Source organism: Lepidochelys kempii, chromosome 7 (genome assembly GCF_965140265.1).
Source record: "Lepidochelys kempii isolate rLepKem1 chromosome 7, rLepKem1.hap2, whole genome shotgun sequence".
NCBI classification, from domain to species: Eukaryota; Metazoa; Chordata; order Testudines; family Cheloniidae; genus Lepidochelys; species Lepidochelys kempii.
The window spans coordinates 122,531,107-122,543,481 of record NC_133262.1 but is presented as its reverse complement, the minus strand read 5'-3'; the positions used below and the strand labels follow the sequence as shown (position 1 = coordinate 122,543,481).

At 44.5% G+C, this 12,375-nt stretch overlaps 1 protein-coding gene across 3 annotated transcripts in view; it reads left to right on the top strand.

The window, feature by feature from the left end:
- SUFU (SUFU negative regulator of hedgehog signaling) overlaps nucleotides 1–12,375 on the top strand; it is a 125,337-nt gene that overhangs the window by 93,547 nt on the left and 19,415 nt on the right. For all 3 annotated transcript variants that reach the window (XM_073354504.1, XM_073354503.1, XM_073354505.1), the window contains exons 9-10: nucleotides 5,919–6,053; nucleotides 8,301–8,439. In XM_073354504.1, coding sequence (XP_073210605.1) covers nucleotides 5,919–6,053; nucleotides 8,301–8,439 — 274 coding nt within the window. The remainder of the gene's footprint in view (nucleotides 1–5,918; nucleotides 6,054–8,300; nucleotides 8,440–12,375) is intronic.

Below are 12,375 nucleotides of genomic sequence, written 5' to 3'. Positions count from 1 at the left end.
GCGTGGCCACTCAGATCAAGATGGAGCATCGCATGCTGGAACCTGTAGTCTCCCCAGGCCTCTTCTCCCTGCTTGAAGTGGGAGGAGGCTGCAATCTGTGTTTGCCCACCCGTGCTACAGAAGCCAGTTTTAGAAATCTGATGTGGCTTTGGCTAACTGTTGCTGTTAATCTTCATTCACAAGATTTAAAAAGAGAAAAACAGATTCGGGCTGTTGGTAGAAACTGAAGCTGGGGGGTGAGGGGTGGAAAAATAGTTAAAAGTCAGCTAAAGTCACCTTGGTAACTGCTGCAATACGCTTGCCCAGAACAAGGAGACATCAAACCCAGCTACAAACAGCTTTAAAGAAACAAAAAGAATTTAATCATCTAAAGAATTAATCTGACAACTGCCCACACTTACACCTCCCACAAGTCTTCAATCACTTGGAAATGTGCTTTAATCTCCTCCAACTCCCCTCCAGTTTCATAAAATGCTAGATGTGCAGTCCTCAAACTGGGGCATTTCCGGGATACTGCTTACATTTAAATGTACTGCCTTTCCAAACACTCCAGCCCTGGCTTTTGCCGACTTGTTTTTTCTGGACACAGAGAAACAAGAATTATTTATGTGGGTTGGATGAAGTATTAAATCTGGAATAGACAAAGTTTGCAACAATGTACGTAGTAGTCAGCTTGTTCTGTCATAACAATAAAAATTACACCAGCCTTTGCTCCTGATTTATTTGGTGATGGGGTGGGGAAGTGGAAGGTTATGGGTAAACAACAATCATAAAATTGGAGATATTGGTGCTAGAAACCAAAGTGTTTCTCAACTCTCCTTTAAAATTTGAAACTACAAGTTATGCATGGCAGGGAAAGCTACACCGTGAGCTTCTTATTAATAACGCCCCAGCAATTCCATCAGCCCCTCATCTGGACTGTCACCCTTTCTACGGGCCAGAACAAAGATTTCCATTCCTGCTGTAAGAATGTTAATGTCTCTTGCAGAGTTCTGTGTCCATTGCACGCTCGATAATCTGAAAGTCAGATCTAATTCTTGGCCTTTCTGTAGCGCCTTCTATCTGAGCATCTCAAAGCACTTTACAAACACCACTCGGTTAATTATTGCAATCGAGGGAAGTATGCCCACTTCACAGATGGGAAAACTGAGACACAATTTAAAAAGAAATCCAAGGCTTTGTTTTCACTGCAAAAATGGTGAGGCGTTTTGTTTTTGTTTTTGTACCTTGAGTTGGCTATGTCGAGGTAAAATCCAAGCAGAGGTGAGACATGGGTAGTTTTTATATATCTACTGCCTACATCGAGGTAAAAACTACTTGTGCAGCCACTAGGTTTTTACATGGAGAGAGCTGGGTAGGTCTAGTTAGAAGCATTACATATGGACTTCCTGCTGTAGAGGCCCAGTGTGTCGTAAACAGGCCGTGACTTTCAACTGACCCAACAACAACAACCAGTGATTGAGAGGTGTCCTCAGTAAAGCAGTCTTTTCACCCGGCCCCCGCAATGTCTGCACCCATCATGCTGCCTACCCGTGTTCGTATCCATGCATTTTGGGAAAATGTGGGCAACTGCCCCACTACCTCAACAGAGGAGCATGTGCTCTGGGGATGTGTGCGCAGAGCAAGAGCAGCAGCCACATGGGGGGGAAAATGCACTCGGGGTGTCTTATTGCGCAAGGAGGGGGATAGGCCAGCTCTGCTACACATTCATAGTTGTGGGTTTACATTTATATAGCAAAAGGCATGTTACAACCTGATTATAGGAATACAGTGATGTAGGCCATGTAGCTACTGTCTTTTATTAACTACATTATGTGTGGACGCACATGTCTAGAACGATCTGTGTCACAAAGTGTTCAGAAAGTTTCAGTGTAGACAGGGCCTAAACCTCGATTCAGCTACCCAGCTTTACCCTTTTTAATGTAAACAGATCCCACCCCCAACCACAATCAGAGGAACAACCTGCCCTTCAAAGAAACAACAAACACGGCAGTTGTAACCATTGTGGAAAGGCTTTTAGCTGAAGGGATTGCTAATTATTTGATGTTACTTAAATGTTAACTGCCATATTGCTTCACACATTCACCCTTTTTAACAGAGTGGCTGGTTACTGATTAATGTAAAGTCTTAATTATTTAGGGTCTGAGAAAACCTGTTTGAAATACAGCTAAGTGATATATTAGTCTTGTGAGCACATAATGCACAAGCAGCATTTGCATTTAAAAACAAGAGTTTTTAGTATGACCTACAAAGCCCAGCTTCACAGTGTTATCATTATTATATTGGCACCTGTGGGGGCTAATCAGGAATCGGAGGCCCATTGTGCTAGGCATTGTACAGACTAGTGAATTAAAAACAAAACAAAAAACCTCCCCAACCCTAGAGAGCTTGCACGCTTTAGGTTTGTGATAAACTCTATGGAGCTCTATTGTGTAAATGCTTACCCATTCTAAACTTAAATTCCCGGACAGAAGCCACTCAAAGCATTAACCCATCTGGGTAGAAAAAGGCCGATACCCAGTCTGCCATCTTCACTAACAAAATTGCTGAATAACTCTGGATATGCCCATATGTACACCAATTCTGTAATTGCACATGAGTTAATAAACTTAAGGTCTAAAATCTCTTATGTTTCTGGTGGCCGACATTCTGTTGGGGGGCTTGCTAATGAATAATTGGAAACTCTGGATCGGGGTGGGCAAACTTTTTGGATTGAGGGCCACATTGGGGTTGCAAAACTGTATGGAGAGCTGGGTAGGGAAGGCTGCGCCTCCCCAAACAGCCTGGCCCGAGCCCCCTATCTGCCCCCTCCCACTGCCTGCCCCTGACTGGCCCTTCCTGGGATCCTACCCCCTATTCAACCCCTCCTGCTCCCTGTCCCCGACCACCCCATTTGGGGACCCCCCCATCCAACCCCCCCCAACCGCTCCAACCCCTATCCATACCCCCGCCCCCTGACAGGTCCCCTGGGACTCCCATGCCTATCCAACCCTTCCCTCCCTCCCCCCCAGTCCCCTGACTGCCCCCCGGGACTCCCACACCTATCAAACTGCCACCTGCTCCTCATCCCCTTACTGCCTCTCTGCCCCATCCAACAGCTCCCTGTCCCCGACTGCCCCCCAGGGACCCCCTGCCCCTTATCCAACCGCCCCGCTCCCTGCCCCCTTACCATGCCACTCAGAGCAGCAGGACTGGGGCGGGTGCAAGCTGAGCTGCCCATCTGGCGGCATAACTGTGTGTGGGGGGGAATAGCAGGGGAGGGGAGCTCAAGGGCCGGGAAGGTGTGGCCTGCAGGCCATAGTTTGCCCACCTCTGCTCTAGATGACAGGCTAAGGCTTTGTCTACACTGCACAGTTGTGTCGCTAGAAGTTGGGCAGTGTAAACGCTGTTTGTCGGCACTTTTGCGGAGAAAATACTTTGACCTCCTCAGAGCAGGGTGTGCGTTGTGGCACAACAAGCTGTTTACACTGCCACTTGCCTCGGCAAAGCCTTTGTCTTTGGGGGGGGGGAAGGGAAGGAGGGGCTTTTTTAAGCACCTGTGAACTACGTCGTTCAATTGGCAATGTAGACAAAGCCTAACTTTCCCACAGGGTAATGTGTATATAAGATCTGATAAGGAAGTTCAGGTAAACCTTAGGTTAAGGTCAATTGATCATTAATTAACCATACACTTCTTGGGTAATCAAACTGTAAAATGTTTTCTTCAGTGTCTGGCCCATTCCACTGTTTTAAGGCCCCACCTACATGGAGCTGTAAAAAATGAACCAGTTTAAACTCTCAGGTTTAGATGCCAGCTAGACTACAAAGGGATGTGTCTTCGCTGCAGAGTTAATCTGATGACTGGCATTCAGGTGATCAGCACCTGGGTTAGCCTAGCCCGGATAGGAGTAGTCACAGTGCAAAGCCCACTTACTGCGTCCTCACCAGTGCTGCACTCGCCCATGTGTGTCACTAGGGCTGCAGGGGACACATACCATGGTCTTTTGTGCTGCTCTGCTTCTTTCCCAATAAACTGGGAGAACATGTCTGCCCTTCTGGCACAAGAGGGCGGTGGGCAGGTTGGAATTTTGGAAAGGCATTGGAAGACTGTTAGCACTCAAGTTGTTTAGCCTGTTTCCTCACTGCATAGTGGGAGCAGGTTACCAGCCCTCCTGAAAGCCTCCCTTAGGTTTTAGCCTATAGCCCTAGATGAGCCAGCTAGCCCAGGTTTAAAGTATCATCAAACTCAGGTGAGAGAGTTGTAGATGTGGATGGTGAGAGGAGTAAGAGCCCGAGTTAACTCTACAGTGAAGACAGACCCAAATCAACATCCTTGGTGGACAAGCTGTTACATCATGATTCTCACATTCTGCATCTGAGACATGGCTCCATCTTACAGCATAGAAAGGGTCAAGCCATATTTTAATTATGTTCCTGAACTGCACTGTGACATGGTAACATTTTGTTTGGTCTGCCCTGCAGGATCAAATTGCAAGCATGTTTTAACTGTGAGGGGACAAGTGCTTGGAGTGTTGTCAGCCAGTCTCCTTCCTCTCTCCTCTCCTCTCTTCTCCCCAACCAAACCCAATGATTCTGTAGTGTAGATGAGACCCTAGCAATGTGTTGCCTCTGTTAAACCAGGATTGTGTCCTGGTTTAAACTAGATAAGAGAAATGTAAACCCTGTCTCTTCTGACATCATGTAAGTTGATAGCACTCTATATGTCCTTCCCTTTCGAGCCAGTTGGCTTCTTCGCTGTCTCCACCCCTTTCTGTCCTTGATCCCAGTCCTTCTGATCAATCAGTGCTTTTTGTTTGATGTTCTTTTTGGGAGAGGGGTTTTCTTATTGCATGTAAGATCGTTGGGTCAGGCACCAACTTTTCCTGTGTTCTCTACAAACACAAAAGGAATTATAATGCTACTCTTTGAACATATAAAGTATTTTAGTTCATGATCCGGTATTTTGAGATATCTAGCTGATTATATCGAAGATTCTGTCTTGTGAAGTTCATAATTGCAGAATGTACCCTCTAAGTTAAACATTATTACCATGTGTAATGTACTGCCCTTGTAAAATATAATATAAAGACTGCATTGTTTTAAAGCAGCTCTGCTTCAAAGGGAAAACGGTCTACAAATAGTCTGTGAATTGTGTGTGGCTTTTGTACTTTGAATATTGTACTTAATGCTAGCAGAAGTTAGAGTGTTTAAGAACTGGTTATGCAACATCTAAAGCCTTTGGTTGGTCTGATGACGGAAAAGGGTGGGGTTGATTCAGATTATGTCTCTTTACTATAGCTCTCTAACGCTAAGATTCTATAGCAGTGAGTCAGGACAGCATAGAGCTTTCCGGACAGCCCCGTTTCTTAAAGAATAAGATCCTAGCATGCAATGCTTCATCTTGATCCAGTGACCTTAAAAGTTCTGGAAATAAAGTTTAATAAAGAATGGGAGTAAAATTATACCGTGAAGCCAGAAGCATGACAAAATGTTCTGTAAGGTACAATGCTGCATGGGCAGAGGCAAGGCCTGTGGGACCTAACAGGTCACCCACACCCCATTTGTTCTATGAGGCCTTGCCTCTGCCCATTCAGCATTGTACCTTACAGAACATTTTGTCATGCTTCTGGCTTCACGGTATAATTTTACTCCCATTCTTTATTAAACTTTATTTCCAGAATTTTTAAGGTCACTGGATCAAGATGAAGCATTGCATGCTAGGATCTGTAGTCTGTGGGCCACAGTTGTAAAATGGAGACACGGGTGGCTTGCAAATTAGCTATGTCCTTCTGGCAGGCTGTTGTGCCCTTGCGTTAGACAGCTTTCATGGAACTGCTCTAAATAATCATTGAATTTTTCTGCTGTCTTTTCACAAGGCTGACAATCGTTGGCATGTGAGTCTCAGGTTCTAAATAGGTACACTCTGTTTTTTCTCTTAGAAGCCGTAAGGATAGTTTAGAGAGTGAGAGCTCAGCAGCTATCATTCCTCATGAGCTAATCCGCACAAGGCAGCTTGAGAGCGTGCACCTGAAATTCAACCAGGAGTCTGGCGCACTGATTCCACTTTGTCTAAGGTGAGAGGAGCTGGTTTCTTTGAGCTCTGCTTTAATGGCTACAATTCTGCCTTATGGCCTTGTTTCTTCATACAGATGATCCTGTACAAATTTAAAAAGACCATAGCTGAGACACTTTGCCAAAAACATAAGAAACAGATGACACCATCCACAGACCTGAGGAAGAGCTCTGTGTAGTTCAAAAGCTTGTCTCTTTCATCAACAGAAGTTGGTCCAATGAAAGTATTACTTCATCCATCTTGTCTTTCTACTGTGCACATAAGTTCATCATGCCGAAATTGTTTTACTCTTTTTGTTTCCCATGTTTTATGTTGGGTGGTTGATCGGCAGAGTTTTTTTGATCAGACTGATGCTGCTAAAGTATCTTATCAAACCAAGGGATGGCTCCTACAGTCCTGTCACAGAAGTCCCTTAAGACATCAACTTTAACTTGTGCAGTTCTATGCAAACATTTGATATCAGTTATGCACACAGTTTTGTATATGCAAATTCTGTCACTTGTACGCCTAAGTGCACATGTTGCACTGCACATATACTGTAAAGGTTGTATCTTGAGAAGTTGCACCTAAGAAGGGGATCAGGGCTTTGTCAGTTAATGTCCTGTCTAAATCTCCAGAAAATTCAGCTAGTGATTTTTTTGTTTAAATGCTTTTGTCAGAAATTGTAAGAAAGTTCTGGTCTTTGAGTTTTAGAGTAAACTGAAGGCCACTAATTCTTACTGAGTTTACACTTATAATTTTTGTTGACTACTTTAAAATTAAAAATGCAGTAAAGGATGCAGTAACTTGCCTCTAAACTTTTTTCTCTCAGATGTACTGGTCAGGCTGAGATCACTAGATATTTATGATTTGAATTGTGCAGCATCATAAATTAAGGGCTTGTCTACATGGGTACATCCAGGAAGGTTAATCCAAATGACAAAAAGTGTGAATTTGCAGAGGATTAGTTAAACCGCATTAAACACCTGTGTGAACACCCTCATTCAGAATTAAGGCCACTTTAATTCTAATTAATAGCATTCACATAGGGATTTAATAGGATTTAACTAATCCACTTCAAATTCACACCTTTAGTTAATTCAGATTATTTTTCCTGGATGTCCAGGAAAGATAGACATGGGGCTAATGCACAAGGCTGGGAATAGGATATGAATTCTATCCATAGTTGTTTACACCAGCTCACATGGGAAGTCACTTAACTTCTCTGTGCCTTAATTAGCTCCACCTGTAAAATGGGGATAACATATTCACATCTCACTGAGGCTGTGAACTTCAATGCCTTTGATAAAAAGAAAAGGAGTACTTGTGGCACCTTAGAGACTAACCAATTTATTTGAGCATGAGCTTCCGTGAGCTACAGCTCACTTCATTGGATGCATGCCATGGAAACTGCAGAAGACATTATATACATGTATTATATACGTATTATATACGTATAATTATATACATGTATATAATGTCTTCTGCAGTTTCCACGGCATGCATCCGATGAAGTGAGCTGTAGCTCACAAAAGCTCATGCTCAAATAAATTGGTTAGTCTCTAAGGTGCCACAAGTACTCCTTTTCTTTTTGCGAATACAGACTAACACGGCTGTTACTCTGAAAAATGCCTTAAGTGCGACTTGAGATTCCTACATGGAAAGCACCATCACAATAAAGTATTATTTATTATAGATGAACAAACATGTTTCTCTTCTCCTAAATGTTTTATTTAAAGAGAGTCCACTGGCACAGACTAAATTTAATAAATTACTAGGTAATAGATTAATATATAACATGAGCTATTAATTTGTAGAAGTTAGGACCAGCTCATTATCCTAGTGGGACTGCTTTGCGCCACCACAGAAGAGATGTGAATTCTGTACTCAGCCCTGCTGGTGTTCTCTGAGCTGATGGAGTTGGGAGTTCTGTGCCTTATACATCAGTGGGGGTGACTGGTGCAAATGGGATGCTAGTAAAGTCCCATTCAGTCTTCCTTGGCTAGAAGCATTGTAATGCAGAAGTGGAGCCTTGGGACTGAGGGTGTGAGGGCACATGTGCTCTTCCAGAGTTCCAGAAGAGACTTGTGACCCGCACTTAAGGGACAAGGCTGTGAAAGTCATTCGTACATTTACTGAGAATTTGTGGTTACTGGGATGTGATGTATTCCTCAGAGTGATCACAGATACTCCAGTGTATATCTTGTGGTGGGTCTGTACTGACCTGCTTATGACCTCTCCATTTATGTATGTGTATTCTGTTCTCCAGGGGCAGGCTGTTACATGGACGGCACTTTACATATAAAAGTATTACAGGGGATACAGCAATCACGTTTGTATCGACAGGAGTAGAAGGAGCCTTTGCTACAGAGGAGCATCCTTATGCAGCACATGGGCCTTGGTTACAAGTAAGAGCCTTTTCTCCTCCTCCTTTTTCCTCTTTTTACCTCCTTCCTTTTCAGTTCCTTCAAAAACAATCCCTGTGTGCAGGTTTCTCTGGCCTACAAATCTTACAACAAAGCTATGCAAACTGCTGCAGCTTCTCTTACAATAAACACCTGATTATTATATGATACTCTCAGTAGCTCCAGAAATGATTAAAAATGTAGAACTATTCCTAGTTAGGTGAATGGAATTTGAAATCTAAAACATTGGTTGGCAATTTCTAATATCTTAAATGCATACAGCAATTTTCATCTCTGAGCCCCAGATCACTTTACAAATTCTACATATTTTGGTTACTTCCTCCTGCCACTACAGTGCAAATACCTTAGGGGTAAAAGATAATAGGGGAATTCAGGGAGGCAGAATGGAGTTACCTAAACTAGTAGTTAACCAGGGCCATCAGGGTTAACAGTTTAATCTTTTGGAAAAGTTATGGGCTCTTTAACGACTATAAGGTGGATAGAAAGTTGGCTAGATTGTCAGGCTCAGCGGGTAGTGATCAATGGCTCCATGTCTAGTTGGCAGCCGGTATCAAGTGGAGTGCCCTAAGGGTCGGTTCTCGGGCTGGTTTTGTTCAATATCTTCATAAATGATCTGGAGGATCGTGTGGATTGCACCCTTAGCAAGTTTGCAGATGACACTAAACTGGGAGGAGAGGTAGATACGCTAGAGGGTAGGGATAGGTTACAGAGGGCCCTAGACAAATTAGACGATTGGGCCAAAAGAAATCTGATGAGGTTCAACAAGGACAAGTGCAGAGTCCTGCACTTAGGACGGAAGAATCCCAAGCACCGCTACAGACTAGGGACCGAATGGCTCGGCAGCAGTTCGGCAGAAAAGGACCTAGGGGTTACAGTGGACGAGAAGCTGGATATGAGTCAACAGTGTGCCCTTGTTGCCAAGAAGGCCAATGGCATTTTGGGCTGTATAAGTAGGGGCATTGCCAGCAGATGGAGGGACGTGATCGTTCCCCTCTATTTGACATTGGTGAGGCCTCATCTGGAGTACTGTGTCCCGTTTTGGGCCCCACACTACAAGAAGGATGTGGAAAAATTGGAAAGAGTCCAGCGGAGGGCAACAAAAATGATTAGGGGACTGGAACACATGACTTATGGGGAGTGGCTGAGGGAACTGGGATTGTTTAGTCTGCGGAAGAGAAGAACGAGGGGGGATTTGAGAGCTGCTTTCAACTACCTGAAAGGGGGTTCCAAAGAGGATGGGTCTAGACTGTTCTCAGTGGTAGCAGATGACAGAACAAGGAGTAATGGTCTCAAGTTGCAGTGGGGGAGGTTTAAGTTTGATATTAGGAAAATCTTTTTCACTAGGAGGGTGGTGAAGCACTGGAATGGATTACCTGGGGAGGTGGTGGAATCTCCTTCCTTACAAGTTTTTAAGGTCAGGCTTGACAAAGCCCTGCCTGGGATGATTCAGTTGGGGATTGGTCCTGCATTGAGCAGGGGGTTGGACTTGATGACCTCCTGAGGTCCCTTCCAACCCTGATATTCTATGGTTCTATGATCAGACGTGTTCAGGAACTCGGTCTTACATTGTCCCCAAAATAGGGCACTAACTGCAGCACATCATCCTATAGCACCCTCACCACCTCAAATCCCCACACAACTTCCTTCACCAGCACCCGGGATTTCCCTTGGAGTTTCCCCATCCACATATTAACAAGGGTCAACCCTGGTTATCTTAAGACCACCAATGGTGGGATGTCATAGCCATTTCCTAGTCTTGTTTATGGCCAAGCAAAAATAAAATAGCTTTGGGAGGAAAGCTCCATTTCTAAAGAATTAGACGCCTGGTGCGCTCACTCTCTCTGTTTATTGTACACTGTCCCTCAAGGTGCACTTCTGGTTGAACACTATTTAGGATCCTACTGTTCCAGTATCAAAATTAGGCTGGCTATGGCTAGTATTCGAGGCATCGCAGTCTATATGTTCACAAATCTGCAGAAAACCATACATGCAAATCTGTAACTCCTAAAGGAGCTGATTGGGTAGGGCAGCAGTCTTACAATGATTAACAGGGAATGTTCGGTTTGGGTCATTCACTGTTCGGTGCTTGTGCTCACCAACACATGACACAAGATCTTGTGACTGTGTTAACTCCAAACATAACAGTATTTGTTTGAGTTTACACCACGTCCTGAAATGTATTCATGTGTAGAATGTACGAATGACTTTCAGCCTCTAAAGGGTGGAGAACGGCAATAATTATGCCATCATTCAAGCATATAACTAATGTTAACCCTTATGGAACGAGCTAATTCCCAAAGGTCTGTTACTGGATCTGAAGATTTACTGGGGTCACATGGGGTTGCTGGGAAGGAAGGAAGGTTTCTGGTTGGTGGGAGGTAGGGTGGGGCTCCTTGCAGGAGCAAGTCCCCACCTTGCTTCCTACAGTGGGGAACTTCTTTGATCTTCACTTGTGCTTTGACCTGCTCCCCTTGCTGCTGGCCACTGCCCTGTCCCTTAGGTTAGTGCCAGCAGAGGTAAGGAGGTCAGACTGCAGATAGGCAGGGCCCAGCGGGGAACACTGACAGGCATGCCAACATTGTGTAGAGCTGGTGGGGAGCCTGAGACACTTGACTTAATGTAAGGAAGAGGGGATCACTTTTTGAATGAGCAGCAGCTGAGGGATTGGGAGTGAAGATGTGAGGTCCTAAAGACAAGTCCATTGGCTTCAGCCTGAGGGGCGAGAGAAGTTGTTGTACACAAGAGACATAGTGGCAATTCTCAGGTCTGGTTTCTCCTCTTAGCTTTTGGAGTCGCAGGGCCTGAGAGCACTGGTGCTATCAAAGTAAAGCCTGGAGAAGAATCCTCGCATCACTCTGCCAAGACCTCAGCCACACAAAGGCACTGATGGGCTCCAGAGGGAGTCGGTCCGTGGCTGAAAGCAGATCACTGTGGTGTGACTGCTTGTTGTGAAGGAGTATAAACCGGGGGGTTGCATAGAGGAAGGGAAATGGCAAGCCTCTCCTGATGTAGACTTTTTCCATACCTTGGGGAAGCCCTGGGTATGAGTCCTAATAGACAGGTGTTCAAACCACCAAAACCCCACCACAGCTGACGCTGTTTGGTATCATTTTGGGAAGACGGGTCAAGGACTGACTATAGACCATGGAGACAGAACACCCCATTCCTATAAGTAGTCCTTCCAGCTCAGGTTTAAGGCGTATTAGTGGAGGAGTACATGGGGAAGCTTGCCCTGCTGCTGTCCACGCTCTGGGGATGATTAGGTTATTTCATTCTCCCGAAGCCGTCAAAATGGAACCTTTCCCAAGTACTGGGCATATTTTTCCTGCAAGTAACTTTTAATTATTTATAAAAGCTAAATTCTAGTAAAGGTCTATCATGTCAGGCTGGGTTATTTCTTAGCTTTTTCCACTCTCTCGTATTATTGAATACAAAAATTACTTTGATTCATAAAGGTACAGACGTATTCCTGAAGTCCTACTTGTTAACACTATACATTTTGTCTATGTGTTAGCTAACATTGCACATGACCAAAGACTTGCACAAGGCTTTCCGGCCCTTCCCAAGAACACTGGCTGCCCCAAGGCAACAGCAGCCTGACCATAATGCTGAGCAAAACCTCTCTTCCCCCTATGGGGAGAGTCAATGCTCTAGGTGAGCAAAAAAAAAAAAAGGTAAGGAAGAGGTGCCCATCCTGACTCTCAGGGTTAGAGAGTTAAGGCTGGTATTCCCAACAGCTTCAGCACAATTAATTTGGGATGGTATTAATATGTATTAACGGTTCTTGGGACAAATCGTTTGGATGTGCTGAACCTCTCATTGGAAATCTCGCTTGTCTATCTTTAAACCTGCTCAAGGTGAGAGGGTGACGTATGCTCCCCCCCCCCCCTTTACTTGAATACGTTTAGAGAGTATGTG